At 46.3% G+C, this 27,952-nt stretch overlaps 1 protein-coding gene across 1 annotated transcript in view; it reads right to left on the bottom strand.

Annotated features, from left to right (window-relative positions):
- ATL2 (atlastin GTPase 2) overlaps positions 1 to 27,952 on the bottom strand; it is a 476,945-nt gene that overhangs the window by 84,856 nt on the left and 364,137 nt on the right. Inside the window, 1 exon segment of the mRNA XM_029594487.1 lies at positions 7,735 to 7,862. Coding sequence (XP_029450347.1) covers positions 7,735 to 7,862 — 128 coding nt within the window.

The following is a 27,952-nucleotide window of genomic DNA, read 5'->3' as shown; positions in this document are numbered from 1 at the left end:
GGGCTCCATCTGATGTTACCCATTTGTGAGGACTACTATCCTGCTTGTCCTCTGAGAATATAGCCATCTGGTATGGCATTCCTGCAGAGGCGACCAGAATCTAGAGGAAGATTCCATGTATGGCAATGATTCTGAATGTTATTTCTGTTTTTTGTGGTTTTATTGTTTGACTATATTTTGCTATTGTACACCACTCTGAGCAATTTTAAATCAGGAAAGCAGTCTATAAATTTTATTACATAAATTGCTTAAGAACATAAGAAATTGCCATGCTGGGGGGCGCTGTTTGCCGCGCATGAGAGTGGACGTGGTGACGGCTCTGCTCCGGGCTCCCCTCCCGCCAAGAGACCTCTTATTTCGCCGATTGCGGCTCCAAAACCCGGAGGATTTTCTTACTAAAAGTGAGTGTGACAACCCAGGCTTCCAGGCGTGATGGCCCACAAACGTAAAACTACGGATCTGAAGCAGTTCTCGTATGAGAAGTTGTCGGGCGATGCAGGGCAAGATGGCGGCGGGACCGCGAGCTGTGAATCGCGCGATCCGGGTGGGGAGACGGAGCAGCTTGCAGACACAGGCCCGGCGAGTACCCCTCTTGATTCATCTGAGATACTTACCCGTTCAGAGGCCAGAAGCTGGTTTTTAGAGATCCGGGCCGACTTAATACAGCATCGAGATGCTTTAATGGCGACCATGGCCGACCTGAAAGAAGATCTGGCTGCCTTAGGAAACAGGGTAGATGACGCAGAGAACAGGCTGGATGGACAAGGGGACTCTATAAATTCTCTAATATCACAGCAAGCCCTTTGCTCCTCCGAGTTGCTCACTCTGCAAAATAAAGTAGAGGATCTTGAAAATCGCAGCCGGCGCAACAATTTGCGTATACGGGGTGTGCCAGAACTCCCAGAGTACGCTGAGGCAGCGGAGACGGCGGCAAAAATTTGCTCCTTCATTCTCCAGCAAGCGCTGGAGGGGGAGGCGCAGGAATCCACAAGTGGCATTAATATACAGTTTGAGAGGGCACACAGAGCGCTGGGACCCAGGTCTGATCAGAGACCCAGGGATATTGTGCTGTGCTTTTCCAGCTTCCCTCTCAAGGATAAGCTCTACAATATTGCCCGGAATCTTAAAGAACTTAAATGGCAAAACCATCAATTATCCATTTATCAAGATCTGTTGCCAGTCACCCTGAAGAAAAGATTCGAGCTGCGGGACGTCACGGCGCAGCTGCGCGAGCAGAACATTCGCTATCGATGGACCTACCCCTTTGGGCTCTCCTTTCAGGTCCAGGGTGTGGGGTATAAGATTACCTCCATGGAAAGAGGCGCCAGGAGTGTTCTCCAAAGCCTCAGCTGCCGGTTCGCTTTCAGCTGCCACTTGTACAGAAGCCATTGCCTAGGAGAGACGAGGTTCCCAGATGGCATCGGGCGGAGAAAGGAGGAAAGCGTCTGAGGAGGCAGCCTGGAGTACGCAATACAGCTGCCTCGGACAAGGGATGACTTTTATCTCACATTTGCCTCTAGCAGGAAGAACTGATTCTTTACAATAGAGGCAGAGTGGCTCTTACTCTTCTAGCTGTGCTCTCAGGTTGGGTTAGACTTGGGGGCGGTTACAGGGGCCCAGTTATTTTCACGATTCTGGAACGTGAGCCGTTCTTCTAAAGATGAGTTTGGTTACATATAGGTTCTCTAATGTGTTTTTTCATACTGTTCATGGTTCGCACTGGCGGGGGGGGAGGGGAGGTTGTAGGGAGCGGGGGTCGTCAATCGCGCGCACTACAACAGGCCTCCAGAAGGTAGAGTATCCCTCCATGTGGGAGTGGGATGCTATAGAATTCATACGGGGTTACACTGGTAGTTGTGGGATACTGGAGGGGCGGGTATTGTTATTTTGTTGGACGAGGTGGGTGATGGCCTGGGGCCGAGGATGGAAGCCACGGTATGGCTACATGCGGTGATGCTACTTGGTTACTGGTGCGGGGAGCTGAGGTGTGGGACTATGATAATTAGTCATGGCGACCAAGATATTATCTCTTAATGTGAAGGGGATCAATACACCGCGCAAGCGCACCCTATTACAGCAGGAGTTATCCAGGCAGGGGGCGGGCATTGTCTTTTTACAAGAAAGGCACGTTAGGAAACACCATCAACGGCTATTGCACTTCGCGCAGTACCCCACGGCACACTGGGCTGCCAGCACTAAAACTTCTAAGTATGCCGGCGTGGGGATACTCTTTGCCTCCACGTATGCTCATGAGGAGTTGTTCCATCTTTCTGATCCCCTCGGCCGCTATGTGCTGGTTCGGATACATGTAGGCAAACAGGTCTTCACTTTGGTTAATGTGTATTTCCCTACTACTAATAAGACCCATTTTATTCGGGAGTTACGGGGTCTGTTGACACAGCATGTGGAGGGGGAACTTATTCTTGGGGGGGACTTTAATTTTGTGCAGGTCCCATTGCTCGACTCCAGCTCTGGGAAAGTTGCGGACCCTCAAACTAGAAATATGTGGAATGCAATTTTGGAGGACTGGAGTTTGGCGGACGTTTGGAGGGCTAGATACCCGAAATCTAGGGCCTACACTTTTTACTCACATGTCCATGGCACATATACTAGAATAGATTGCTTTTTTATGTCTCGGTCCTTATTAAATTCAGTTACCCGAACTGATATTGATAATATTACCTGGTCTGACCACGCTCCTATTTGGCTCCTGTGTCATTTTAGAGACTTGAATAAGGGGTATCGCCCATGGCGTCTTAATGACTGTCTGCTTAAAGACGCACCCTTCATAGATTAGCTGGTTAAAACATTGAAAGACTACTTTCTCACTAATCAGACTGACGGTATGTCCCCCATGGTCGTCTGGGAGTGCTCCAAGGCGGTGATACGGGGGGAGTGTATAGCAAGGGCTGCATTCTGTAATCGAGAAAGGGAGGGCCAGCGGTGCGCTTGGCTAACGGAGCTGACTACACTAACTCAGGCTCATAGTCGTACCCAATCTGGAGCTACTTATCAGAAAATATTACTCCTTAAAGACAAATTGCGAGCTTTGGAGGACACGGCTGTTAGCCACCAATTAATGCTTCTTAAGCAACAGTTCTTTGAAGGTGGGAATAAGGCCGGGAAGTATTTGGCCAGACAGCTAAAGGCGGCCCAAGCTAGAACGCTCATCTCCAAGATTCAGAATACCCAAGGTGCTGTGCTCACTGTGTCGGAGGACATCCGACAGGCTTTTACTGATTTTTATGCCACCCTGTACACTCGCGATTCACACACCAGGGAGGTGGACATAGAGCAGTATTTAAGCTCGGTTCAGTTACCTGTACTTAGTGAGCGATGGCAATTTTTCTTAGATAAACCCATAGAAGTGGATGAAGTGCAGGCGGCCATTAAGCAGCTTAAGCCTGGTAAGGCACCCGGCTTGGATGGCTTCACGGGAGCTTATTATCGCAAATTTGCCTCCCAATTAGCTGGACCACTCACTGAAGCTTTTAATTCCCTCCTTGTGGGACGGACCCTGACGAGTGAATCCAACACAGCTGGGATCTCTGTTCTGGCTAAACCAGGGAGGGATCCCGTTAAATGTAACTCCTATCGCCCTATTTCATTAATCAACATTGATTTGAAAATCTTGGCCAGGGTATTGGCCGCCCGACTTAATGGGGTTCTGCCCGACCTGATTCATAATGATCAGGTGGGTTTTGTTCCAGGGCGATTAGCAGCCGACAATGTGCGACGAATTGTTAACATAGTTGATTTGGTCCACCAACAGGGAATCCCAGCTGTACTCTTAGCTCTCGACGCAGAAAAAGCGTTCGACCTTGTCCACTGGGAATTCTTGTTTCAAGTTTTGGGCAAAATGGGTTTTGGGTCTGCTTTTACGAGGTGGATACGGACACTGTATGACCATCCCATGGCTTGGGTAAAGGGTAATGGCGGTTATGGTCCCCTCTTTAACATACAGAGAGGAACGCGGCAGGGATGTCCCCTCTCTCCCCTGCTTTTTGCTCTGTTCCTGGAACCTTTTGCTACCAGGGTTAGGAAAGCCGGGACTATTCAAGGGATTTGGGGTGGCAGGGTTCACTCCAAAATTTCTCTTTTCGCAGATGACGTCATGTTGACGTTATCTAATCCTGAGGCATCTTTACAAGGGGTAATGGCTGAATTGCGCAGCTTCTCAGCCGTTTCCGGTATGCGAATCAATTATGACAAGTCAGAAATTCTTAACCTGACTCTTCCGGATGCTGTCGCACAAGCTCTTAAGCCCAGATTTCCCTTTTTATGGGCTCCCTCTTATCTGAAATATTTAGGGGTTAAAATTGGTTCTCAAGTTAGCCAACTGTTTAAACTTAACTATTGCCCTTTGGTGACTAATATTAAGGAGAATTTGCGACGTTGGGATCACCAGGTATTTTCGTGGTTGGGTCGTCTGGCTATTATCAAAATGAACGTTTTGCCACGATTCCTATATTTCTTCACTACTATTCCCATTAGTCTCCCTGCTCTTTTGCTTAAACAATGGCAGCAATTACTGTGTGGATTTATTTGGAGGAGACGTCCCCCTAGGGTGGCGAGGTCTATTCTCTATATGCCTAAGAACAGGGAGGTCTACATTTGCCTAATTTATTGTGGTACTATTATGCTGCTCAGCTCAGGGCCCTGGTGGCTCTTCATGGCTCCCGGGACATCCCCCAGTGGGTGCGGTTTGAACAAGGGCTGGTGGGGACTTTTCCTCTTCAGGCACTCCCTTGGCAGCCCAGGGCCACGTGGGGTGAGTTTGGCTATTATCCTTTCGCCCTGCGAACCACGTTGCATATATGGCATCGGTGGCAAAAGGTTTTAGTGGGCCCTGAACAGTACTCTTTACTGACCCATTTATTTACAAATACTGTCGTACCATGCAATGAAAGTCCTTTGGGTCTTAAAGCTTGGCGACTGTCTGGGATCCTATGTATGGGTAATGTGATGCAGCAGGGTGCGGTGCTCTCTAGAACGCAAATTAATGACCTGCACCCCGGTGGCAATTTGGATTTTCTATTATATGCCCGGATAACCTCCTTCATCCACGCCGGAATGAGGCGTGGTACCTTACGGACCACAAACACTTTATTTGAAACCTTATGTCAACACGCCTCGGCTATGAAGGGGATCATATCCAAAATTTATGCTCTGTTTAACAATCAATCGTTGGTGACTCAGATATAAAGTACTTTGGGATTTAGATTTCCCGGGCTCCCTAGATGACCACGACTGGGACACCATTTATTCTATAGTTGGCAAATGTTCCATTTCAGCGGGGTTGCAGGAGAATTCATATAAATTGCTTTATAGGTGGCATTATACTCCCGTTGTACTCCATAGGTTCTACCCCCATATCCCAGATTGCTGTTGGCGATCATGTGGGGCCCAGGGTACATACCTACATCTTTGGTGGTCTTGCCCCCGAATTCAGGGTTATTGGCAAGAGGTGATTCAGTGGCTATCTAAGTTACTTCATGTCCCATGTGTGGTGCGACCCTGGCATGTTCTCTTGGGTGTGCCTATGACAGAACATACGCCCACACACCAGAAATTGCTTTTGCAATCTTTTATTGCGGCACGAACGGAGCTGGCTCTGCATTGGAAACAGGTCCAGATTCCAACGCTTGCTGCAGTACAACATCGTCTATTTTCATTATACCAATTGGGCAGACTTACTGCCGTTCATCAGAACCGTCTCCCCTCTTTTCAGGCTGTCTGGGGTCCATATCAAACCTGGCTAGATGCTTCCACATCCACGTAGGATTTGGTGTCCTAACAAAGGCATGATCATCACCCTGAAGGGATTTTTGTCCGTGTTTTTCCAGTATCACTTACATGTTCACTTGACATATTACCAACCAGTGTGTGGGGGGGGGGGGGGGGGTTGGGAGGTTCATACGATCTACTTGCTATCATATTCATTTTGTAATTGTGTGTTTGCAGTTTGCTTTACAAGTATAGTGTGCTCTTTCAGGGGCTGTTTTTGTTGGTTATCTTGCTACTGCCTGTTATACATTATGCTATGTCTTCTCTTCTGATGTGCTGGCAGCCTACTGTTCACTGTTTATTGCATGTTGCTGCTTTTCTTATTGTGATCTGCAAACCAAATAAAAATAGATTATATACAAAAAAAAAAAGAAATTGCCATGCTGGGTCAGACCAAGGGTCCATCAAGCCCAGCATCCTGTTTCCAAAAGAGGCCATACCAGGCCACAAGAACCTGGCAAGTACCCAAACACCAAGATCATCCCATGCTACTGATGCAATTAATAGCAGTGGCTATTCCGTAAGTAAACTTGATTAATAGCAGTTAATGGACTTCTCCTCCAAGAACTTATCCAAACCTTTTTTAAACTCAGCTACACTAACTGCACTAACCACATCCTCTGGCAGCAAATTCCAGAGCTTAATTGAGTGAAAAAAGAATTTTCTCCGATTAGTCTTAAATGTGCTACTTGCTTAGAAGTCTCCCCCCTCATTTATTTACAAAAAAAAAAAAATCATCAACGTTCCTCAGAGGATGGAGAGAAGCAGTGGGGAGAGAGAATAAATAGCCCAGGAAGGAATGAAAATGGATGGGGGGGGGGGGGGGGCACGATAAAATAAGTAATAAAAGTTAAAAGCAGAAGGCTCAGCCAAGAGTACCCCCAATCCAGGTATACCTCAATGTCTCTGAAAGCTCCCGATCCTAGACTTTGCTCAAGAGGGTGGATCAGCCCCAAGGACTGTGGTCCCAAAAGCAGCCAATCTTTTTCTCAGTTTCTCTTCACTCAGCCTAGGCCAAGTTCCAGCTCTCAGCCCAGGATGTGTACCTACCATGTGATGGAGATACTGGCAGGCTAAGGTCAGCATGGGACCCTATAAGGGGTGACATCAGCAAGCCTCTGTCTCCATTTGCAGGTAAGGGACCATAAACCCATGCATCTGGACTGGTCTGGCTGAAGAGGAAATATTCTTACTGCTTTAATCAGCTGTTTTTTTCAGTTGAAGAAACTTTTTTTTTTTTTTTAAATACACCCAGGCAGGCTAACTCTTTACCTCAAATGATTGCCTATGTGAAACATGTGTTTGCTGAACTGTAGGTAATCTTGCAGAATATGCAGTATCAGGCTTTTTCTTGAGGTAATCATTTTCCAGGGACTAGCCAAGCTGGTTAGGTTGTATCAGAGGTTATTTATTTATTTTTAGTCCATTAAGCCAGTAATTTTTATTGTTATTACAGAGCTGTATGCATTTTAGTTACTTTTATTTTACTCTATTTTTATCAGGCTAATAGTTTTAAGTTATGTCAAATTCTGTGTTATACTTATAAGCATTTATGTATGTTATTTTGGTTTTATGTTATGTTATTTTGGTTTTATGTTATTTATTATTATGCTTGTTTCATTATGTACATTGCTTAGTACATTCTTAGGTGATTAAGAAATGATATAGATAAAACCAGAAAGTTTATCCAAAGTTCAACAGGCCACCACAGGGCTTTGATTTGCAGCAGACTTGCCCAGCAACACATACCCCTCAAAGTGCAGTTGCTAGCCAGCCAATGGCTCTTTGTTAAAGAGCCAAATGTATATAGTAGGAGCTTCAGGTTGCAGACCCTTAGCGTAGGAAATTAGTTGTTGCCTGGCTCACATCGCCCAAGAAAATGCAGAAACTGCATCATTTCTAGGCCTAAATATTTACATTCAGCATAGCAGTGCAAATATAGCTTACCTTAAAGTACTCTACTAGATCTCTGCAAGTCACTTTGGATCCACCTATCTCTTTTTCCACCAACCTTCCTGGAGCAAGCAGTAATGGAACCAGGTTTTGCAGTTCCTTTTTGAAATCCTCATCAATATCTGATGAAGAAAGAAAAGATCTTAATGTAAAAAGCAGGAATATAACATTTTTTCCGACTGTTCAGAAAAACATTTTGTAATTTAAAATGTTATTGTGATGTATGCCAAACAAATCCAACAACTCAACAAGACAATAAGGGTAGGATATCATAAAACAATTTATTTGCATTTCCATATCTGCCCTCACAACCTCACCCCCCTCACATCTGGAGTTTCGAGTAGATCAGGTAAATCACAGATAGGGAAGCAAGTATACAGAATATGAGGTATACAGAATATAAGGCCTACACATATGGATATATGTACAATGATAATGACTACATCTGTGAGTAACAAGAGGAGAACATGTCTTATCAAATTTAGATAAAAGTATTTTTCTGTAGACAGAAAAGCTTATGGTCATGTCTTAAGCTTCAAACTTTTTCAATGCACATTTTCCCAGATTCCTAACATTCTCAGTAACTACAGTAAGTTCCTTGTACTTTTTCTTTCTTCAAGAAATAGCAAATGTTGCTTACCTGATGTAACAGGTGTTCTCACAGGACAGCAGGATATTAGTCCTCACGAATGGGTGACATCGAGGATGGAGCCCACCACGGAAAACTTCTGTCAAAGTTTAAACAGAACTTTGACTGGCCCCTACTGGGCATGCCCAGTAAGGCACTGACCCTGCAGCCAGCAGGGGTCTCCCTTCAGTCTGATTTTCAAAGCTACAGGCAGTGCCTAGAAAGTAAAATAAAACGAACCCAACACCGCGGGGAGGCCGGGCGGGTTTCGTGAGGACTAACATCCTGCTGTCCTGTGAGAACACCTGTTACATCAGGTAAGCAACATTTGCTTTCTCACAGGACAAGCAGGATGGTTGTCCTCACAAATGGGTGAGTACCGAGCTGAGGATGTCCCGACCTGCACCAAATGTACCCAACGGTGTGCAGCAGGCACAACAACTGAGGAGAAATTTGGGGAAAGGGCATCCGCACCCTACCGGGAGGTGGAAGGGTGTTGGTACATCAGGTTGGAAAAGGTTACGCAAGACAGACTGGCCGAAGATGGAGTCCTGTCTTCCAGCCTTGTCCAAAACAATAATGGGCTGCAAAAGTATGGAGAGAACTCCAGGTTGCAGCTTTGCAGATGTCAGGAAGCGGCACCGATCGAAGGTGTGCCACTGACGTCGCCATGGCCCTCACAGAGTGTGCTTTAACACGGTCTTGAAAAGGAATGCCAGCTTGCTCATAGCAAAAAGAAATGCAGTCCGCCAACCGGGAGGAAAGAGCCTGCTTACCCACAGGTTGTTCCTAACTTGTTAGGATGGGAAAGAGACGAATAATTGAGTGCTCTTCCTGTGAGAAACTGTACGGTCTAGGTAAAAAGCTAGAGCCCGTTTACAGTCTAGGGTATGCAGGGTCTGCTCTCCAGAGTTGGAGTGGGGCCTGGGAAAAAAGATAGGTAGTACGATAGATTGATTGATATGAAACTCCGAAACTACCTTAGGTAAAAATTTAGGGTGAGTGCGGAGTACCGCCCGGTCCTGCAGGAGCTTAGTGTAAGGCGGATAGGTAACTAGGGCCTGCAATTCACTAACCCTGCGAGCTGAAGTAACAGCCAAAAGGAATAACACTTTCCAAGTGAGATATTTCAAGTCACAGGAGTGCAGAGGTTCGAAAGGAGGTTTCATTAGACGACCAAGAACCAGGTTAAGGTCCCAGGATGGGGCCAGAGGACGCAAGGGTGGCTTTAGATGGAGTAAGCCCTTAAGAAAGCGTGTTACTAGGGGTTGCACTGAAATAGGATTACCCCCAATACCCTTATGGAAGGCGGCTACCGCACTGACATGCATTCTGATAGAAGAGGTTTTAAGACCTGATTCAGAGAGATGCCATAAATAGTCCAAGAATTTGGAGATTGGACAGGAAAGGGGATCAAGGGACTGAGAAGTGCACCATGATGTGTACCTTTTCCATTTGTATGAGTAAGACTTTCTTGTGGAAGGCTTCGTGAAGCTATCAGGACCCGAGAAACGGAATCTGAAAGGTTAAATGGTTTGAAGGACTAACCTTTCAACATCCATGCCGTCAGGGACAAGGCTTGGAGGTTGGGATGGAGGAGGCATCCGTCGTTTTGAGTGAGCAGATGCGGGTCCTTTCCCAGAGGAATGTGCCTGCGGATGGAGAGATCCTGGAGTATTGGAAACCATACTTGGCGTGGCCAGTAAGGTGCTATCAGGATCATGGTTCCTCCGTCCTGGCGTAGCTTCACGAGAGTCTTTGACACAAGAGGGAGTGGAGGGAATGCATAGAGCAGACCGGTTGTCCACTTGAGGGAGAATGCATCCCTCGGCCGAGAGTGCTGGCTCCGAATGAGAGAGCAGTAATCGTCCACTTTGTGGTTCTGAGGGGACGCAAAGAGGTCTATGCGGGGAGAACCCCACTTGTGAAACAGAGAGGTCGCTACCAGAGGATCGAGTGACCACTTGTGGGGTGGAAGACACGGCTCAGCTGGTCTGCCAATACATTGTCTACTCCCGGCAGGTAAGTGGCCCTGAGGTACATGGAGTGGGAGAGGGCTTCCGCCCAGATCTGCGCAGCTTCCTGACACAGAAGGAAGGAGCCTGTGCCTCCCTGCTTGTTTATGTACCACATGGCCACTTGGTTGTCCGTCTGGATTAAGATTATCTGATGAAAGAGATGATCTTGAAAGTGCGGAGCGCATAGCGGATTGCTCGAAGTTCCAGGAAATTGATCTGGTGTTCGGCTTCCTCTTTGGACCATAACCCTTGGTTTGAAAGTCGTCCACATGGGCTCCCCCAACCGATGTGAGAAGCGTCGGTGGTTAGGATTACTTGCGGATCCGGTGGAAGAAAAGGTAAGCCCCTGAAGGAGGTTGACCTGAGTCGTCCACCAGGTTAAGGATAGGCGTAGCGCTTGTGTGACTGTGACTATGGAGGACAGAGGCTGAAAAGCTTGAATCCATTGGTGTCGTAGAGTCCATTGTGTTACTCTCATGGCTAGTCGGGTCATGGGAGTGACTTGAACCGAGGATGCCATGTGTCCTAGGAGAATGAGGAACTGGCGAGCCGTGGCAGTGTTCTGAGACTGGAGCTGGCGAGCCAGGGACATTAGGGTGTGGACCCTCTGAAGAGGAAGGTAAGCCTTTGCCTGTAAGGTGTCCAAGTCTGCTCCAATGAAGAATAAGGTTTGAGACGGGACTAAGCAAGATTTCTCGTAATTGACAAGAAACCCTAAGGAAAGGAGTGTTTGAATTGTCAATTTTAGGGAGGATTGAGCTATCTGTTGGGTGGAGGCCCTGATTAGCCAATCGTCTAGGTAGGGGTAGACGTGGACACCTTCCTTCCTTAAGAATGCTGCTACCACTACGAGACATTTGGTAAAGACTCGTGGGGCAGAGCCAGACCGAAAGGTAGGACACGGTATTGATAATGGTCGTGGCCTTACGAGAATCCGCAGATATTTGCGATGGGATTGTGTAGATCGCAATGTGGGTATAAGCGTCCTTGAGGTCGAGAGAGCACAGCCAATCCCCTCTTTGTAGCAGAGGGAGCAAGCGCGCCTAGGGTTACCATTTTGAACTTCTCTTTTTGAAGGGTATTTGTTGAGGGCTCGAAGGTCCAAAATGGGACGTAGTCCCCCTGATTTCTTTGGTATTAGGAAGTATCTGGAATAGAATCCCTTGCCTCGTTGAGAGGGAGGAACGGGTTCTATAGCATTTGATTGCAGAAGAAGAGACACTTCCTGTTGTAATTGAGCCAAATGGGTGGATAGACTCCACGCTTGAAGAGGCGGGGAGTCTGCCGGAAGAGTTTATGAAGTTGAGGTGGTAACCCTGTGCGATAATTGTTAGCACCCACTGATCTGAGGTGATCTGCAACCAAGGTTGTAGAAAATGGTACAGTCGACCTCCTACAGGAATGTCTGGAAGAGGGGTTTGGCATGTGTTCCCTACAGGGGAGTCAAAGGCCAACACGCAGGGCCCAGGAGGAGGGGCTACAGTAGGCCTTTGTTTCCTAGGCTGACGCGGCTGAGGCCTAGTAGAGGATCGAGCTGGACGAAGCCTGGCCGATGGAGGGCAGTAACGGCGTGGCCGAAAGAACGACTTCTTAGAGTCCTTCTTAAGTGGTTGTTTGGAGGAAACCTCAGACGGAACAGAAGAAAGTTGTTTCAACGTTCATCGTCTCGTGTGATCTTTCAATTCAGCTACTATTTGCTGAATTTTGTTCTCCAAACAATTGTCCCCCTAAGCAGGGTAAATCCGCTAAACGATCCTGGACCTCTGGGCGAAGGTTGGATGACTTTAACCAAGCCCAACGTCTGGCCGAGATGGCAGTAGCTGAAACCTTTGTGGAGGCATCGAAGATGTCATAAGCCGTTCTGATCTCGTGCTTCCCCGCTTCAAACCCTTTGTTAAGAAGGGCCTGAAGCTGTGGCTGGTATTGGTCAGGTAATGTGTCAGCAAAATCTTGCATCTGTTTAAGGATGGCTCTGTTATATTGCGTCATGTAGAGTTGATATGAGGCTATGCGAGAAATCAGCATAGCTCCATGGTACACTTTCCGTCCCACACTGTCAAGGAATTTATTGTCCTTGACCGGCGGAGTGGAGGAGTGTGGCTTGAGACGCTTGGCTTTCCTTTGTGCGGACTCCACCACAACAGAGCGATGATCCAGTTGAGGCTTTTGAAAGCCTGGTGCTGACTGGACGAGGTATGTGGAGTCAGCCTTCTTGTTAACTGGTGATACAGATGAAGGAGATTCCCAGTTTTTCTTTAAGAGATCGAGAAACACCTGGTGAATGGGGATGGAAGCGATGATTTTTGGATGTGTCCAAAAATTGAAGCAGTTCCATCATCTGGTGTCTGTCATCGGTCTCAGATTGCAGCTGAAAAGGTACAATTTCGGACATCTCCTTTACAAAATAATAAAGGAGAGATCCTCTGGAGGAGATCTTTTCTACTCTCTGTAGGAGAAGGCGGTGATGGTAAATCTGTGTCAGAAGATGTATCATCACCCCAGATATCATAGGGATCACTTGGGGGTTGAAGCCCCGATGGACCTGGTTGAGGATCCGAAGGCATCGAAGGAAACCTTGGAGGAACCGGTGGTACAATCGGTACTGGGAACGGCATCGAGGGTTTCGGTTGCTGCCGATGGAGTCGGTGCCGATCTTGGAAACCGATGGAGCCAAAGGATAAATCGGTGGAGATATACGAGAAGACACCGATGGGACCACCCCGGAAGGGGGAATCAGGAACGGTGTTTCTCCCGCCGATGAAAATCCAGTCGGAGACGATGGCGCTGTCGGTGCTACTGGACTTATCGATGGGAGGGCATGTACAAGTGCCTCCATACGTTGTAGTAGCGGTGCCAAGACGCTTTCCACCAAGGTTCGGTGGTCGGTTCCTTCCTCGGTGGCGGAGTCGGTGCCGGGGTCGATGCCGGTGGCGGAATCGGTGCCGGAGACGGTGCCAATGGAGGTTGGAATCTTTGCATCGCTTTCTCGATGGCCTCCTGGACCAGCCGGTCCAGTTCTGCCCGGAGACCAGGGGTAACAATACCCGGCTCGACGGGAGAGGGAGGCTGAGGCAGAGCCGGAGGGACCACCGTAACCGGTGGGATCACAGCTCCCACACCCCGAGAGGGTGAGGGTTTCCTCGATGCCTGCGAACGAGACGTGGACGGTGCCAAGTCTGAACGAGGCCTCTTAGTCGGTGGCTCGGCTTGTTCAGAGGTCGATGACTGTGGATCCTCGACAGGCCGAGACTTGTGCCGTCGATGACGATGCTTGTCCTTCCGGTCTCCTCGCCCATCCGGGGAGGGGACAGGAGTCGACGGCCGAGAAGTCATCGATGGTGGACGGTCACCGGAGAGTTGACGATGGTGGTGCAACTTCGACGGTGCCGGTTCCGATGACGTCGATGCTATCGATGGCGTTGGGGTGGGTGCATGGAAGAGGAGCCCCATCTTCTCCATCCTGGCTTTGCGACCCTTAGGTGTCATTAGGGCACATTTGGTGCAAGTCAGGACATCATGCTCACTACCCAAACACAAAACACAAACCCTATGGGGGTCTGTGATTGACATAGTCCGGGTACAATCCGGGCATCGACGGAACCCCGTCGCCATGGCTTAAGGCCAAATTTAGTCGCGGGCTCAGTAATTGCCAACAGGCCTCGAGGGCCAAATTCGACGGTAGTCGAAGAAAAAAGGCAAAAAACTTACCGGTTTCCGCGGAGGTGACAAAAATTTGTCGAAGGGAGACCCCTGAGGGGCAAATTTTCTTCGGAAAGAAAAATACCGAATTCCTGTCAGGAACGTGGTAAGAGAGCTCCTTTCACCGCGTGGCAACTGCTGCGCGGAAAAAAGAAGACTGAAGGGAGACCCCTGCTGGCTGCAGGGTCAGTGCCTTACTGGGCATGCCCAGTAGGGGCCAGTCAAAGTTCTGTTTAAACTTTGACAGAAGTTTTCCGTGGTGGGCTCCATCCTCGATGTCACCCATTTGTGAGGACAACCATCCTGCTTGTCCTGTGAGAAATCTAAATTTCCTCTCTTCTTGATATGCTATTGTGGCAGTACCAGATTTGGATACCAATGTCACATGTTCTGTGCTCCTGCATCCTTATCCACATAGGAAGCAAATTTTCAGTTTACATTAGATCAGGGGTGTCCAACTCAGATTCTCAAGAGCTACAAACTAATCTATTTTTCAAAATATCCACAATGAATATGCAAGAGAGATCCATATACACTGCCTTTATTGTATTCATGCATATTCACATTATGGTTATCCTGAAAACCAGGCATGTTTGTGGCTCTTGAGGAATGGAGTTGGCCACCCTTGCCACAGACCTCTCTCATGTAAATTAAAAGAAATGCTTAAGGATCTTATTGCCTCTAGAATTCTGCTGGTTTACGACTTATTATCCAAAATAAGTGTTTAGATAGCCAAAATAAGAGAACTTCCTCCCCACAAATCCTTTCTACCTCCTCCCCCCCCCCCCCAAAAAAAAAGCAAAAAAAAAAAAGCAAGTTTGTTTATCTGTAAACAATTCTCCACAGACAGCAGGATGAATTAGCCATGATACATGGGTGACACCATTCAATAGCACTGAATGGATCAGAGTAGTTAAATCACAAGTGGATAGTGATAAACTGCAGGAGGACCTTGCAAGACTGGGCATTAATGTGGATAAATGCAAGGTGATACATATAGGGAAAAATAACCCATGCTGTAGTTACATGATGTTAGGTTCCATATTAGGAGCTACCACCCAGGAAAAAGATCTAGGTGTCATAGTGGATAATACATTGATATTGTTGGCTCAGTGTGCTGCAGCAGTCAAAACAGCAAACAGAATGTTAGGAATTATTAGGAAGGGAATGGTGAATAAAATGGAAAATGTCAATGCCTCTGTATCGCTCCATGGGGAGATCGCACCTTGAGTACTGTGTACAATTTTAGTTGCCACATCTCAAAAAAGATATAGTTGAACTAAAGAAGGTACAGAGAAGGGTGACCACAATGATAAAGGGGGAAAAGCTAAAGAGGTTAGGGCTATTCAGCTTGGAGAAGACACAGCTGAGGGGGGATATGACAGAGGTCTATAAATTCATGAGAGCTCTATTATGGGTAAATATGAATCTGTTATTTTGTCTTTCGGATAACAGAAGGTCTAGGGGGCACTCCATGAAGTTAGCAAGTAGCATATTTAAAACTAATTGGAGAAATTTCTTTTTCACTCAATGCACAGTTAAGCTCTGGAATTTGTTGCTAGAGGATGTGGTTAGGGCAGTTAGTGTAGCTAGGTTTAAAAAAGGTTTGGATAAGTTCTTGGAAGAGAAGTCCATTAACTGCTATTAATCAAGCTGTCTTAGGGCATAGCCACTGCTATTAATTGCATCAGTAGCATGGGATTTTCTTGGTCTTTGGGTACTTGCCAGGTTCTTGTAGCCTGGTTTGGCCTCTGTTGGAAACAGGATGCTGGGCTTGATGGACCCTTGGTCTGACCCAGCATGGCAATTTCTTATGTTCTTATGTAAAGGCATCACCATTGTGACTGGCAATAGGCCAACCTTATATAATCAGATTTCCCTACCCTCCAAGGCAGCCTGACCAGTAATAGGCTGTAGGAGGGAATGGATTTGGGTTCCCTTCCTCGAAAGGATTCTATAGGACAGGAATTCAGATTTGCAACAGGAGCCGCTGCAAAAGCAGTAGTGCATCAGAAAACAGTGGCGAAAATCCCACTTCATAGATCTGAAGTGGCGCAGTCAGAGCTCTTGCACAGTGAGCTATGTCATACTCCACTAGACCCAGGTCGGCCTGGGTAAAAGAATGGAGAAATTACTTACCTGATAATTTTGCTTTCCTTAGTGTAGACAGATGGACTCAGGACCAGTGGGTTTATGCTCCCCTGCCAGCAGATGGAGATGGAGCAAGCTGACAAACAGTTGTGATGGTGAATAACTTAATGACGGTATATAAAAACTCTTAAATAAATAAATAAATAAAATATATATAACCCTGCAGTGACCCCAGCCTGTCAGTATTCTCTTCAAAAGCAACTGTGGACAGACTAGCAAAAACTTTGATTAAAAACATGATTAAAAACAGGTAACCAGAACTGTACTCAACCAACCATAAACACTGAACTCACATAAGATTCTAGGTACCCCAAGCTAGGGACTGGATGAACTATTACCAGTAACCCCTTGGGATCCAGAGCCCCTCAGAAGGACTATTGACAATCATACGGCAGACAAGGGCAGGAAGCTGAGTCCATCTGTCTACATTAAGGAAAACAAAATTATCAGGTAAGTAATTTCTCCATTTCCTAACGTGTAGACAGATGGACTCAGGACCAGTGGGATGTTCCAAAGCTACTCCCCAACAGGGTGGGATGTTTCCTGCGGTCCAGTCAACACCACATGTGCAAGGGCTGCATCTTCCCGGGCCTGCACATCCAGACGATAAAACCTGGAAAAAGTGTGTAAGGAGGATGACTTCACAGCTTGGCAGATATCGACAGGAGACAACAGACTAACCTCCACACATGACATTGCCTGAGCCTTAGTGGAATGAGTCCTAACCTTAGTAGGCAACTGCTTTCCAGCATCCAGCGCCCTGCTTACTCTCACCATGGAGAACAAACAGGCGATCAGTCTTTCAAAAAGACTCAGAGACCTCCAGATACCTCACGGCAAGATGCTTAACATCCAAGGAGCATAAAAGGTGAAACTCCTTCACATTCCTGACCTTATCCAAGGATGGCAAGGAGATGGACTGATTCAAATGAAAGTCCGAGACTACCTTGGGCAAGAAGGATGGAACAGTACACAGCTGTAATGCCCCCTGAATCATCTGAAGGAACACAAGACAATGCCTGCAGCTCAGAAATCTTATGCACAGAACATATAGCCACCAGGAAGAGCCTTCAAAAAACCGTAAGGAAAGGCTATGCAGTGATCGGAACAGAGGGCTCGCCAAAAAGTCCAGCACCAAATTAAGACTTCACAATGGTAACCTCAAGGGAGGCCTAAGGTGCTTCACACTCCTGTCAAAAAATGGGCCACATCAGGATAAGATGACAAGGAAACACCATTCACTAGGCCTCTGAAACAGGCAACAGCTGCAGCCTTCACTTTCAAGGAATTAAGGGCCAAGCCTTTATTCAATCCATCCGGCAAAAAAATCCAGAAGAGGGATCTTAACTGAATGAGGAAAAACATCCCGCTCCTCACACCAGGCCTCAAAAACTCTCCAAGCACACACATAAGCCAAGGAAGTAGAGAATTTGCGAGCACAGAGTAAAGGGGCAATCATTGCAGAGGAGTAACCATGCTTTAACAGACGAGCCTTCTCAAGGGCCATATAAGATAGAATAGAGTTGGATCCTCGTGAAGAAACGGTCCCTGCTGAAGCAGATCCATGTGTGCCGGAAGACGAAGGGAGGCCTCCACCAAGAGTCATCACAAATCTGCATACCATGGACACCTGGGCCAGTTCGGCGCCACCAGAAGTACTAGCCCCCTGTGGATTTCATTCTTGTGAATTATCCTGTCCAGTAAGGACCATGGAAGAAAGGCATAAAGCAATCTGTCTTCTGGCCAGACCTGTACGAGAGCATCTAATCCCAGGGACCACAGATCTCTCCTGTGACTGCAAAAGCGAGGAACCTTCACATTTCGAGAAATCACCTGCAGGTCTAGGAATGGAAGGCCCCAGTGATCCACAATCAGCTGAAATGCCTCGGCTGATAACATCCACTCTCCTGGACCTAGACTCTCCCTGCTGAGAAAGTCCATTCTTACGTAGTCTTTTCCTGCAATGTGAGGCCGAGATCTGCAGATGACCTTCCGCCCATTCCATCAGCTGGTTTATTTCCTGCGACACTTGCTGGCTCTTGGTTCCTCCCTGGTGATTGATATAGGCCACCATCGTCACGTTGTTCAACATCACACGAACCGCTTGATTCCACAGCCTGTGGCTGAACTGCAAGCATGTTAGCTGTACTACCCGGGCCTCCAGGCGATTGATGTTCCAGCGTGACTCTTTGGCATTCTCTTACATGGCCATTAACTCCAGACAGTGAGCCCCCTTACCATGGAGACTCGCATCTGTCGTGAGTACCAACCAGGCCAGAGAGGAAAAGGAAACTTCCTTTGTAAAATGATCCTTCTGCAACCGCTAGGACAGTGCTGGAACTAGAGCCGTGCGCCACTGACTGGTGGCGATGCTTGCGGAATCTCCCACTGTGTTTGGCCTAGTCTTTTCCCGGTGCTGAGGAGCTGGAGAATCCCAATGTCCAGGACACCAGTGAGATCATAGAGGATCTGTCATCGTCCCTGCGATCCTTTGAAGAAGTGGAGAGAGGAATAGCAAGAAGGAGTGTATCCAGGGGCTCCCTGCGGCCTCTCGGTGTCGAGAGTTCCGACACAGGTGTGGATGGAGCAGATATGGAAGAACCGAAAAGCTTCTCCATCTTATCAAGACGTGCTCGACAGACTGGGGGTCATCTGATCACACAGACGACACCCATGGACATCATGTGAGGCCCCCAGGCAGAGGATACAGACCGCATGCAGATCCATTTCTCTCCCCCTTTTGGTAGTTTGCTTTATTTCAGTCTTTTTTTATTTTTTTCAACACTTTCTTCTGTTGGCTGCATGGTGCACTGGCCTAGTGGTCAGAGTTTTATTTTAATATTTTTAATAAAAATATGCTGCCAAGCAACTTATGAGTTTATTCCTTTTTTTGTCTGTCTTTTGCTTCAAGGGACCGATAGTTTACAAGGTTCCTGTGTGGTTGGGTTAGGCTTGCCTGAGTTTTTAGTCAGGCAGGAGCTCCATGTAACTTAGTCCAATGTGGAGCATTGACAGATCCAGGACAGCCAGTTCATCCTTCCCACACTCCCAGGAACCACATTAGTATCCATGGACCCAGGCTAATTATCACCTCTGGTGCCTTGGATGATGCAGCCTCCGATCCTGCCTGTCAGCATGCTTGGCAGAGCAGTCAGTCTTCAGGGACATGGGAAAGAGTGGGCAGTTAACAGTAGTCAGCACTGTTAATGCCGTGCCCTGATGCTGGAAGCCCATACATATCCATGTGCCAGAGCACCGATGGGATTCATCACTGGGTCACATCATCAAATGATATGGAGCCCAAAAGGTGCTGGATGCCATCAGGTGTGGGTGCCACATACCATATGCTGTGATAGCCATTGAACTCAGCACCATTACCACCTAGTTTCAGGAGTTTCAAGCACTGGAAGTGCCATCGACACTGTAGAGCACTGTCAGGTGCCATTGGCTCTGTCAGAAACCTGTCTTGCTGCTGGTGCTGCTGCCGAGCACTATAGGTGCTGTGTGCAACTTAGTGTATGCCACTGATGCTGTCTGCCATCATAGAGTGTCATCGATGCTGCTGTCTTCGTCATCAGGCTTGTTAATACTGCTGAGTGCATCATTGATGATGGTGGGTGCCATCAATGCCGCTGTGTTCAATGGGTGCTATTAATGCCATTGTGCGCCATTAATACAGTATGCTATACAGTGCTGTAGGTGCCAGCAACACCATCAAGCGCCATGGGAGCTGGCCAAACCATTGTGTGCCATTAGCATGCCATGGGACCTCAGGTACCATTGAATGCCATCAGTGGGGTGCTGTATAGGCACCATTGAGCATCATGCAGTGTTGGTTGGGTGTCACAGATCAGGTGTCAGTTGCCATTGACTGTGTTGGCTAGGGGTGCCACCAGGAGCTATACAGGAGCTTCAGGTGGCAGGCACTGAAGGATGCCAGTGCTGATGGTCTCAGCACTAACAAACACTCATGGCTCCTGCTATGGATGATGGACCGGGCCATGGCATGGGCCTGGGTGGTAATGCTGACAGTGAGTTAGCGTCGGATGTACCTGTGCCAACAGCAAGCATGTGTTCCACCTCAAAAATTAGTACAGACATCATGTGATGATTGAGCCCTGCTGTTCCACTGACAATTTGTGTCATATCAGTGTCAAGTGCCATATGTTATTTAGTGTGAGGGGGCATCAGGTGCTGCTACCCTGAATTCACCACCGCACTGAGATGTATCTGAGCTGGGGTGGTAGATCTCCTTCCAGGCGCTCTGCATACATGAGTGAGTTTCCTGCTCCTTCCTGGTTACACTACCCAGTTGAGATGGGTGCTAGGAGAGGAGAGGCAGGAATTTCTACCCTAATTCTCTACCCGCAGGGGAGGAGGTAAAATGCCTCCACAAAGGATCCCTCCCCTTTGGTGGCATGTGACCTGGATCCCATGATACTCGGGAGCTTCCAGAGCTATGCCCAGTCATGGTACAACCTTCTATGAATAATGGGATTTGAGCAGCTCCTTATAGATCTCCTAATTGGAGCTACGGAATGGACAAGTAGGATCATCTTGGCCACTCTTCAGTATCATTCCCTATACTAATGAGCTATTTTGTGTTGATGGTGTGACATACTGTAGGTCACCAGCTGCTTGATTTCTTGATTAGTGTGAGGAGGGCCCTCCTCTTCCTTTTCAGTGGCTGTTCCTCACCTGAGTACAGGGACACTGGATCCAGAGGCTCATTGCCCAGATTCCTGTATTGCTGTCATGTTACCATCCCATTATTTGGAGGGATGAGAGTTTGTTCAATGATTTCAGCAGAGTATCCTTACTCAATATTCTTCCCATTTGCTTGGTGGGAAATGGTTTATCAGTGTATCAGTGACACCTCACAGGAAGAGAAATACAGTCACATTTCTGTTGCTGACCTGATAGTTCTGAATATGGTCTTCTGGAAGTGTGTTAAGTCTAAGGGGAACTTTAAAATTCCCCCCACTTCTCCTTATTTCCTTCTCAGGGAAAGGGTGCTCTCGTTCTCCCTTCAACTATATGCTCTACAAATATATCAGTGTATCACTTGGCATCCATTCTGGATAAGTCAGCATCGCAGTTAGGTTGTACACTGACCCCTAAAAGGTGGATGGTTCCATCTATGTCATAAGCAACATCTGCAGCATTCAGCTGTAAGAGCCTGTCCTGGTGGCTGACTTTTCCTCAAGTTGTCTAGGGCAACATACCCTAACCAAGGCTGCATGCATCCTGGGTTTGGAAGTTGGGTCTCTTAGGGACTCTCACTTTCCTCCTTTAGTGGAGGACAGTCACTGTACGCCGGAAACTTGTGGCAGTTCATTTGCATAACAAAGTGTCAGTATCTGTCCGGATATTAGACGTTTGGATGTATTAGCAGACAAGGTCTGCTAATACATCCAAACGTCAACCCTGGTATAATGATGAACTACGAAAACTCAAACAATTACTTCGGCAAAAAGAAAGAAAATGGCGCAAAGCCCCTTCACCAGCCTCACTCTCTGATTACAAACGATCACTCCATCTTTACAAAAGTACCATGTTGAAAATCAAAAGAGACTACTATGCCCGAAAGGTTCATCATCTCAGCTTTGACTCAAAAGCTCTATTCGCCTTCGTTTCCAGCCTCACTAAACCTATCACTCCAGATATACCACCCGAACAAGCCCAGACTAAAGCAGACGAATTGGCTCTTCATTTTAACAAAAAAATATCGGATCTCCTTAATCAGCTGATTCCAAACACTACGTCTCCAGATAACACATATCTTCCCCAAAATAAAGACATCCAGCTTAATGCCTTTGAACCCATCACAATCACAGAGATACAAAATGTATTAAAAAAGAATGAAACCGTCATCACACCCATTTGATCAAATCCCTACCAAAATGCTTCTTCTTATCCCGGACACAATAGCAAAAACCCTAGCAGATATTATAAACTGCTCCTTATCACATGGCATCTACCCAGATGACCTAAAAACTGCCTCAATCAAGCCACTGCTAAAAAAACCAAATCTAAATGCATGTGATCCCAACAACTTCCGCCCTATTTCCAACCTACCATTTATAGCTAAAATCATGGAAAAACTGGTAAACACCCAACTATCCAACTACCTAGAGGACCACAGTATTCTGTCCCCAAACCAATATGGTTTTCGCAAAGCCACAAGCACCGAAACGCTACTAATTTCACTCATGGACTACCTACTCTCTGGTATTGATAAAGGCCAAGCATATTTTCTAATCCTCCTTGACTTCTCGGCGGCCTTTGACACCGTCAACCACGCCCTTCTTCTAAAACAGCTGGCAAACATTGGTTTAACAGGTGCCACACTAAACTGGTTCAAAACATTTCTAGAAAACAGAGGATACAGAGTCAAAATTCATAATAAAGAATCCCAATACCACCCTTCTAATAGAGGAGTGCCGCAAGGATCATCACTTTCACCCACCCTTTTCAATGTCTACCTGCTACCACTCTGCCAACTACTAACAAAATTAAGCCTGAAACATTTCCTTTTTGCAGACGACGTACAGATCGTAATCCCTATAAAAGAATCAATCTCAAAAACAATGGAATACTGGGACAGTTGCCTATTAGAAATTAAACTTCTCCTCAACAGTCTAAACCTTGTACTCAATGCTTCGAAAACAGAATTCCTGCTCATATCACCGGAAAACAATAACACACTTCCTAAACCACCCACACTCCTTCAAACAACCCACGTAAGAGACTTAGGAGCCATCCTAGACAATCGTCTCAACCTCAAAACATTCATTAACCAAACCAGCAAAGATTGCTTCTACAAATTACATATCCTGAAAAGAATAAAACCGCTGTTTCACACTCAGGACTTCAGAACAATCTTGCAAGCAATAATCTTTTCCAAACTAGATTATTGCAACTCATTACTATTAGGCCTCCCAGCTTCTTACACCAAACCTTTACAAATGGTTCAGAACTCTGCAGCCAGAGTCCTTACAAATTCCAGGAAAATTGACCACATTTCACCTATTCTCAAAAACCTCCATTGGCTTCCGATCCACTATAGAATCATGTACAAAACCATTAACATCATATACAAAACTATCAACCAACACACGCAACTTGACCTACAAATACCACTTAAAAAATTCACCTCCGCCAGGCCTATCAGGGAACACTACAAAGAGTCACTCCAAATTCCAAAGGCCAAAACCTACCAACATAAATCCTTGAGTCTCAGAGCCTTCTCATCAGCAGGTCCAGCTCTCTGGAACTCGATCCCACCTGATTTGAGACAAGAGCCATGCTCTTTAACATTTAGGAAAAGACTAAAAACTTGGCTTTTCAAAAAAGCATTTCCAAGCCTTGAATAAAACCTCCTCTCACTAGCACTAACTCGTATGCAATAATGGAATGTAAACACGAATCAACCAACCTCAAACCCTCTCTCACTAATTCCTGCTGAATATTTATCATACTATTACCATTCACAACTGTCATATTTATTCATTTGATTACCTATGTACCGTTTCATAGTCTTATTTTTTCACTTGCTATTCTAATGTATCAATAGGCTGAAATGTAAAAATTGTGCTGTTCAATTTCTCCCCTTCCATCCCAAGTTTATTTTCCTTGTTTTTTGTAACTTTCCCTCTCCCTTTTTCTGATTCACTGTATTTAAAGTTCAAGGTTCTTATTGAAAATATTGTTTTTTACGTTACGTTATGCTTTACACTCCTTGTTATTTGTAAACCGGGTTGATGTGATGCCTATCATGAAACTCGGTATAACAAAAACAATAAATAAATAAATAAATAAATAAATAAATTATTTCTACTTCGTGGTAACAGAAATCTGTTCTCTAGCTGAATGAGGCTATCTTTTGCAATAGGACTTAGTTATGCTACGTAGGCAAGAGGTCTGTCCTGATGGTCTGTCTAGAACCCTCACTGAACCCTGGTCAGAGGAGGAAGATTTCCACAGGTGCAAAATCCTGTGGCAATACTTATTTTCTGTCTCTTGACAGAGGTTCTAGGACTTCTGCCTCAGGATATCCTTACCCTAGACCACTGTTTCTCAACCCAGTCTTCGGGGCACACCTAACCAGTCAGGTTTTCAGGATATCCACATGAGGTAGACTTGTATACAGTGGAAGCAGTGCATGCAAATCTATCATGCATATTCATTCTGGATATCCTGAAAACCTAACTGGTTAGGTGTGCCCCAAGGACTGGCTTGAGAAATACTGGCTTAGATTAGTGTCTAGGGGTTTTGCTAATTTTTTTTTTTTTACTCCCTCAGTTTACATGACATTATGTAAGATTGCAACAGATTTAGTGGAAGCTTCCCGAGTTAATATTCTTCAAGGAGCTGATAGGTTGGCAAATGATCCACTGATGATCTCTACAGTTTGAGAGGTTGTTTCTCTATCACAGCCCTTGTATCTGTTTAGTAGTATGTCTCCTATTCCTCCTGTTTCCAACAGGAATTTCAGGAGAAAAGTCAGGGTATAGATATCACTGTTGCAATTGTTTCATTAGAGTGAAATTGACGTTTCTTCTTATATTGTGTAGGTAATTCCGTCAAAGGCAGCTTTGATTATTCTTATCTTTGGCTGACTTCAGTCAAAGCCCACTGCCTCGTGGGTTCTCAGCATGGTATTTGCCAAGCAGGTAGTCTCTCATGCCTCTGCACTCTTGTTAGCATATCATCTGCCCTAGGAGGTCATGTTTTTTTTTTCTCAGTGTCACTCAGCAGTGGGAGGGAGGTGTCTGCCTCAGACTGTGGTGCATTCCCCATCTTTGAAGTTCTTCTAAAAAATTGTTGATATGCACATTTTTAGTCGCTGACTGATATGCATAAATCTGTACATCTGTTCCTCTTCAGATAGAGGTAATCTGCCTTTTTTGTCTGGAGACCTCTACATCTCCAGATAGTCTACCCAGTTTTGTTGTCATGAGGAAACCTGTGTTATCCATGGCCAAGAGATCTATTTTCTCTAGGATAGTGAATTATGCCCTTTTCCTAGCATGTAGACAGATGGACTCAGGACCAGTGGGTTTATGCTCCCATGCCAGCAAATGGAGCCGGAGCAAGCTGACGTCACAGTATACATAACCCTGCAGTGACCCCAGCCTGTCAGTATTCTCCATCTCCAGCAGATACATGTGCATCTCCCTATGTGGATTGCTTTGAGCTTTTTGAAAGGAGAAATTTGAAATTCTAAATTCGGGAAAAGAAAGCCCCGCTCTCCTGCGGTGATACCTAAAGTTCCCTCCTCCAGTTGAGAATTCCTGAGGCGATTTCTGTTGTCCCTCAGAAGTGTGCCTTGGTACAGTAGCTGAGTTTTCCGGTGTGGACTTAGCTGCTAGTTCAACTGAAAGGCAGTGGGTGCAGGAGGCAGAGTGTGGTGGTGACAGCAGATGCCCTCTCCCCGCAGCCAGAGACCATCTCTGTACTCAGCCGGTAAGCACAAACTTTTATGTGCTTAACTTGGTGCACAGGTTGTGCATGTGCCTTGCCGTGCTTTCTTCTAGGAGCTTATTTTTTGGGCACATTTCATTTTTGAGCACGAGCTGTTCCGATGCACGTTTACCACAGTGATGTTGCCAGTAAGCAAGAAGCCTAAGTGCCTTCCTATTTGTATTACCGCCATTTTAGGGCTTCTCTGCCTGACCTGGCTTCTAAGCGGTGTTAGCGCTGCTCAGCCGCTCAGAGTTGTCTTCCTCAGATTTTGCTAAGCCTAGCTCTTCCCATTCTGATGAAGGGTTGGTCATGACTGACTTGGGGGATGCCAGATCTTGGTTCTCCCTTGACTGGCTCCATTGGCGAGGGCAGTTCTGTGGGATCAGCTCCAGTTCCTTCTGGGCTTGGTCTGGACCTGGCTGCTTTTTCTTGGGTGGAATTTTTTCAAGGCTTACAAGCCTGTCTTCAAGTGCAATCCTCCTCTTCCCCCATTTCTGTCTGGTCGGAACCTCAGCTGGTGGCTCCTTCATTTTCCAGTCCTATGCTTAAGTGCTGGGGCTCGCCCTGGCTCCCTGCGGGTGTTCCTGACAGGAATCTGGATGGTACTGTTGATGTTGATCCAAGTTCCCTGGAAGATGGGGAAATTCCTCCAGGACTGGAACCATATCGAACCATGTTGAGGTTGTTTCATAAAGATGAACTGTCAGCCCTGATTTCCCAGACCTTGAAAGGTCTGGAAAGGAATACAACGAGTGAGGTTATCAAATTTGCGGATGATACAAAATTATTCAGAGTAGTTAAATCACAGGCAGACTGTGATACATTACAGGAGGACCTTGCAAGACTGGAAGATTGGGCATCCAAATGGCAGATGAAATTTAATGTGGACAAGTGCAAGGTGATGCACATAGGGAAAAATAATCCTTGCTGTAGTTACACGATGTTAGGTTCCATGTTAGGAGCTACCACCCAGGAAAAAGATCTAAGCATCATAGTGGATAATACTTTAAAATCGTCGGCTCAGTGTGCTGCAGCAGTCAAAAAAGCAAATAGAATGTTAGGAATTATTAGGAAGGGAATGGTTAATAGAACGGAAAATGTCATAATGCCTCTGTATCGCTCCATGGTGAGACCGCACCTTGAATACTGTGTACAATTCTGGTCGCCGCATCTCAAAAAAGATATAGTTGCGATGGAGAAGGACAAGGGCAACCAAAATGATAAAGGGGATGGAACAGCTCCCCTATGAGGAAAGGCTGAAGAGGTTAGGGCTGTTCAGCTTGGAGAAGAGACGGCTGAGGGGGGATATGATAGAGATCTTTAAGATCATGAGAGGTCTTGAACGAGTAGATGTGACTCGGTTATTTACACTTTCGAATAAGAACATAAGCACAGGGGGCATTCCATGAAGTTAGCAAGTAACACATTTAAGACTAAACGGAGAAAATTCTTTTTCACTCAACGCACAATAAAGCTCTGGAATTTGTTGCCAGAGAAGGTAGTTAGTGCAGTTAGTGTAGCTGGGTTCAAAAAAGGTTTGGATAAGTTCTTGGAGGAGAAGTCCATTAATGGCTATTAATCAATTATACTTAGGGAATAGCCACTGCTATTAATTGCATCAGTAGCATGGGTTCTTCATAGTGTTTGGGTAATTGCCAGGTTCTTGTGGCCTGGTTTTTGGCCTCTGTTGGAAACAGGATGCTGGGCTTGATGGACCCTTGGTCTGACCCAGCATGGCAATTTCTTATGTTCTTAACTAGGTGTTTCTAGTTCGGATGCTATGTCAGAGCCGAGGAAGAATCCCATTTTGGTTTCCTTACATAAAAGCCTCTTGTTTTTTTTCTAGTGATGGATGCCGTCCAGGAATTGAATGATCTGGAATGGGATGCCCAGAAGCAAATTTTAAAGGGGGTCAGACATTGGAAGGCCTGTACTTCCTAGACCAGCTATGAGAGAGCATTTGCATTTTCTAGACCACTATCCCCTTAGAGGGAGGAGCAGGCCTGAAGGATGTATATGATAGGATTGAGGCTATTCTTAAGCAATCCTTTGAGGCAGTGGCGATGAATTTACAGATTGCCTCCTGTTGTGCCCTAGGGTGAAATCTTGTCTGCTTCTCTTTGAGGAGGTTGTTGAGTCTAGAGGGAATTCCAGAGCGGTTACGGAGCCTGCTGCCGCCTTTTTAGCAGATGCAGGCTGTGATTTGGTCTGGACTTCGGCCAGAGAACTGGCTTCGGTGATAGTGGTC

This window comes from Rhinatrema bivittatum, chromosome 3 (assembly GCF_901001135.1).
Source record: "Rhinatrema bivittatum chromosome 3, aRhiBiv1.1, whole genome shotgun sequence".
In the NCBI taxonomy this organism is placed as follows: Eukaryota; Metazoa; Chordata; class Amphibia; order Gymnophiona; family Rhinatrematidae; genus Rhinatrema; species Rhinatrema bivittatum.
The sequence above is the reverse complement of the archived record's forward strand: the minus strand, read 5'-3'. Positions and strand labels throughout refer to the sequence as shown.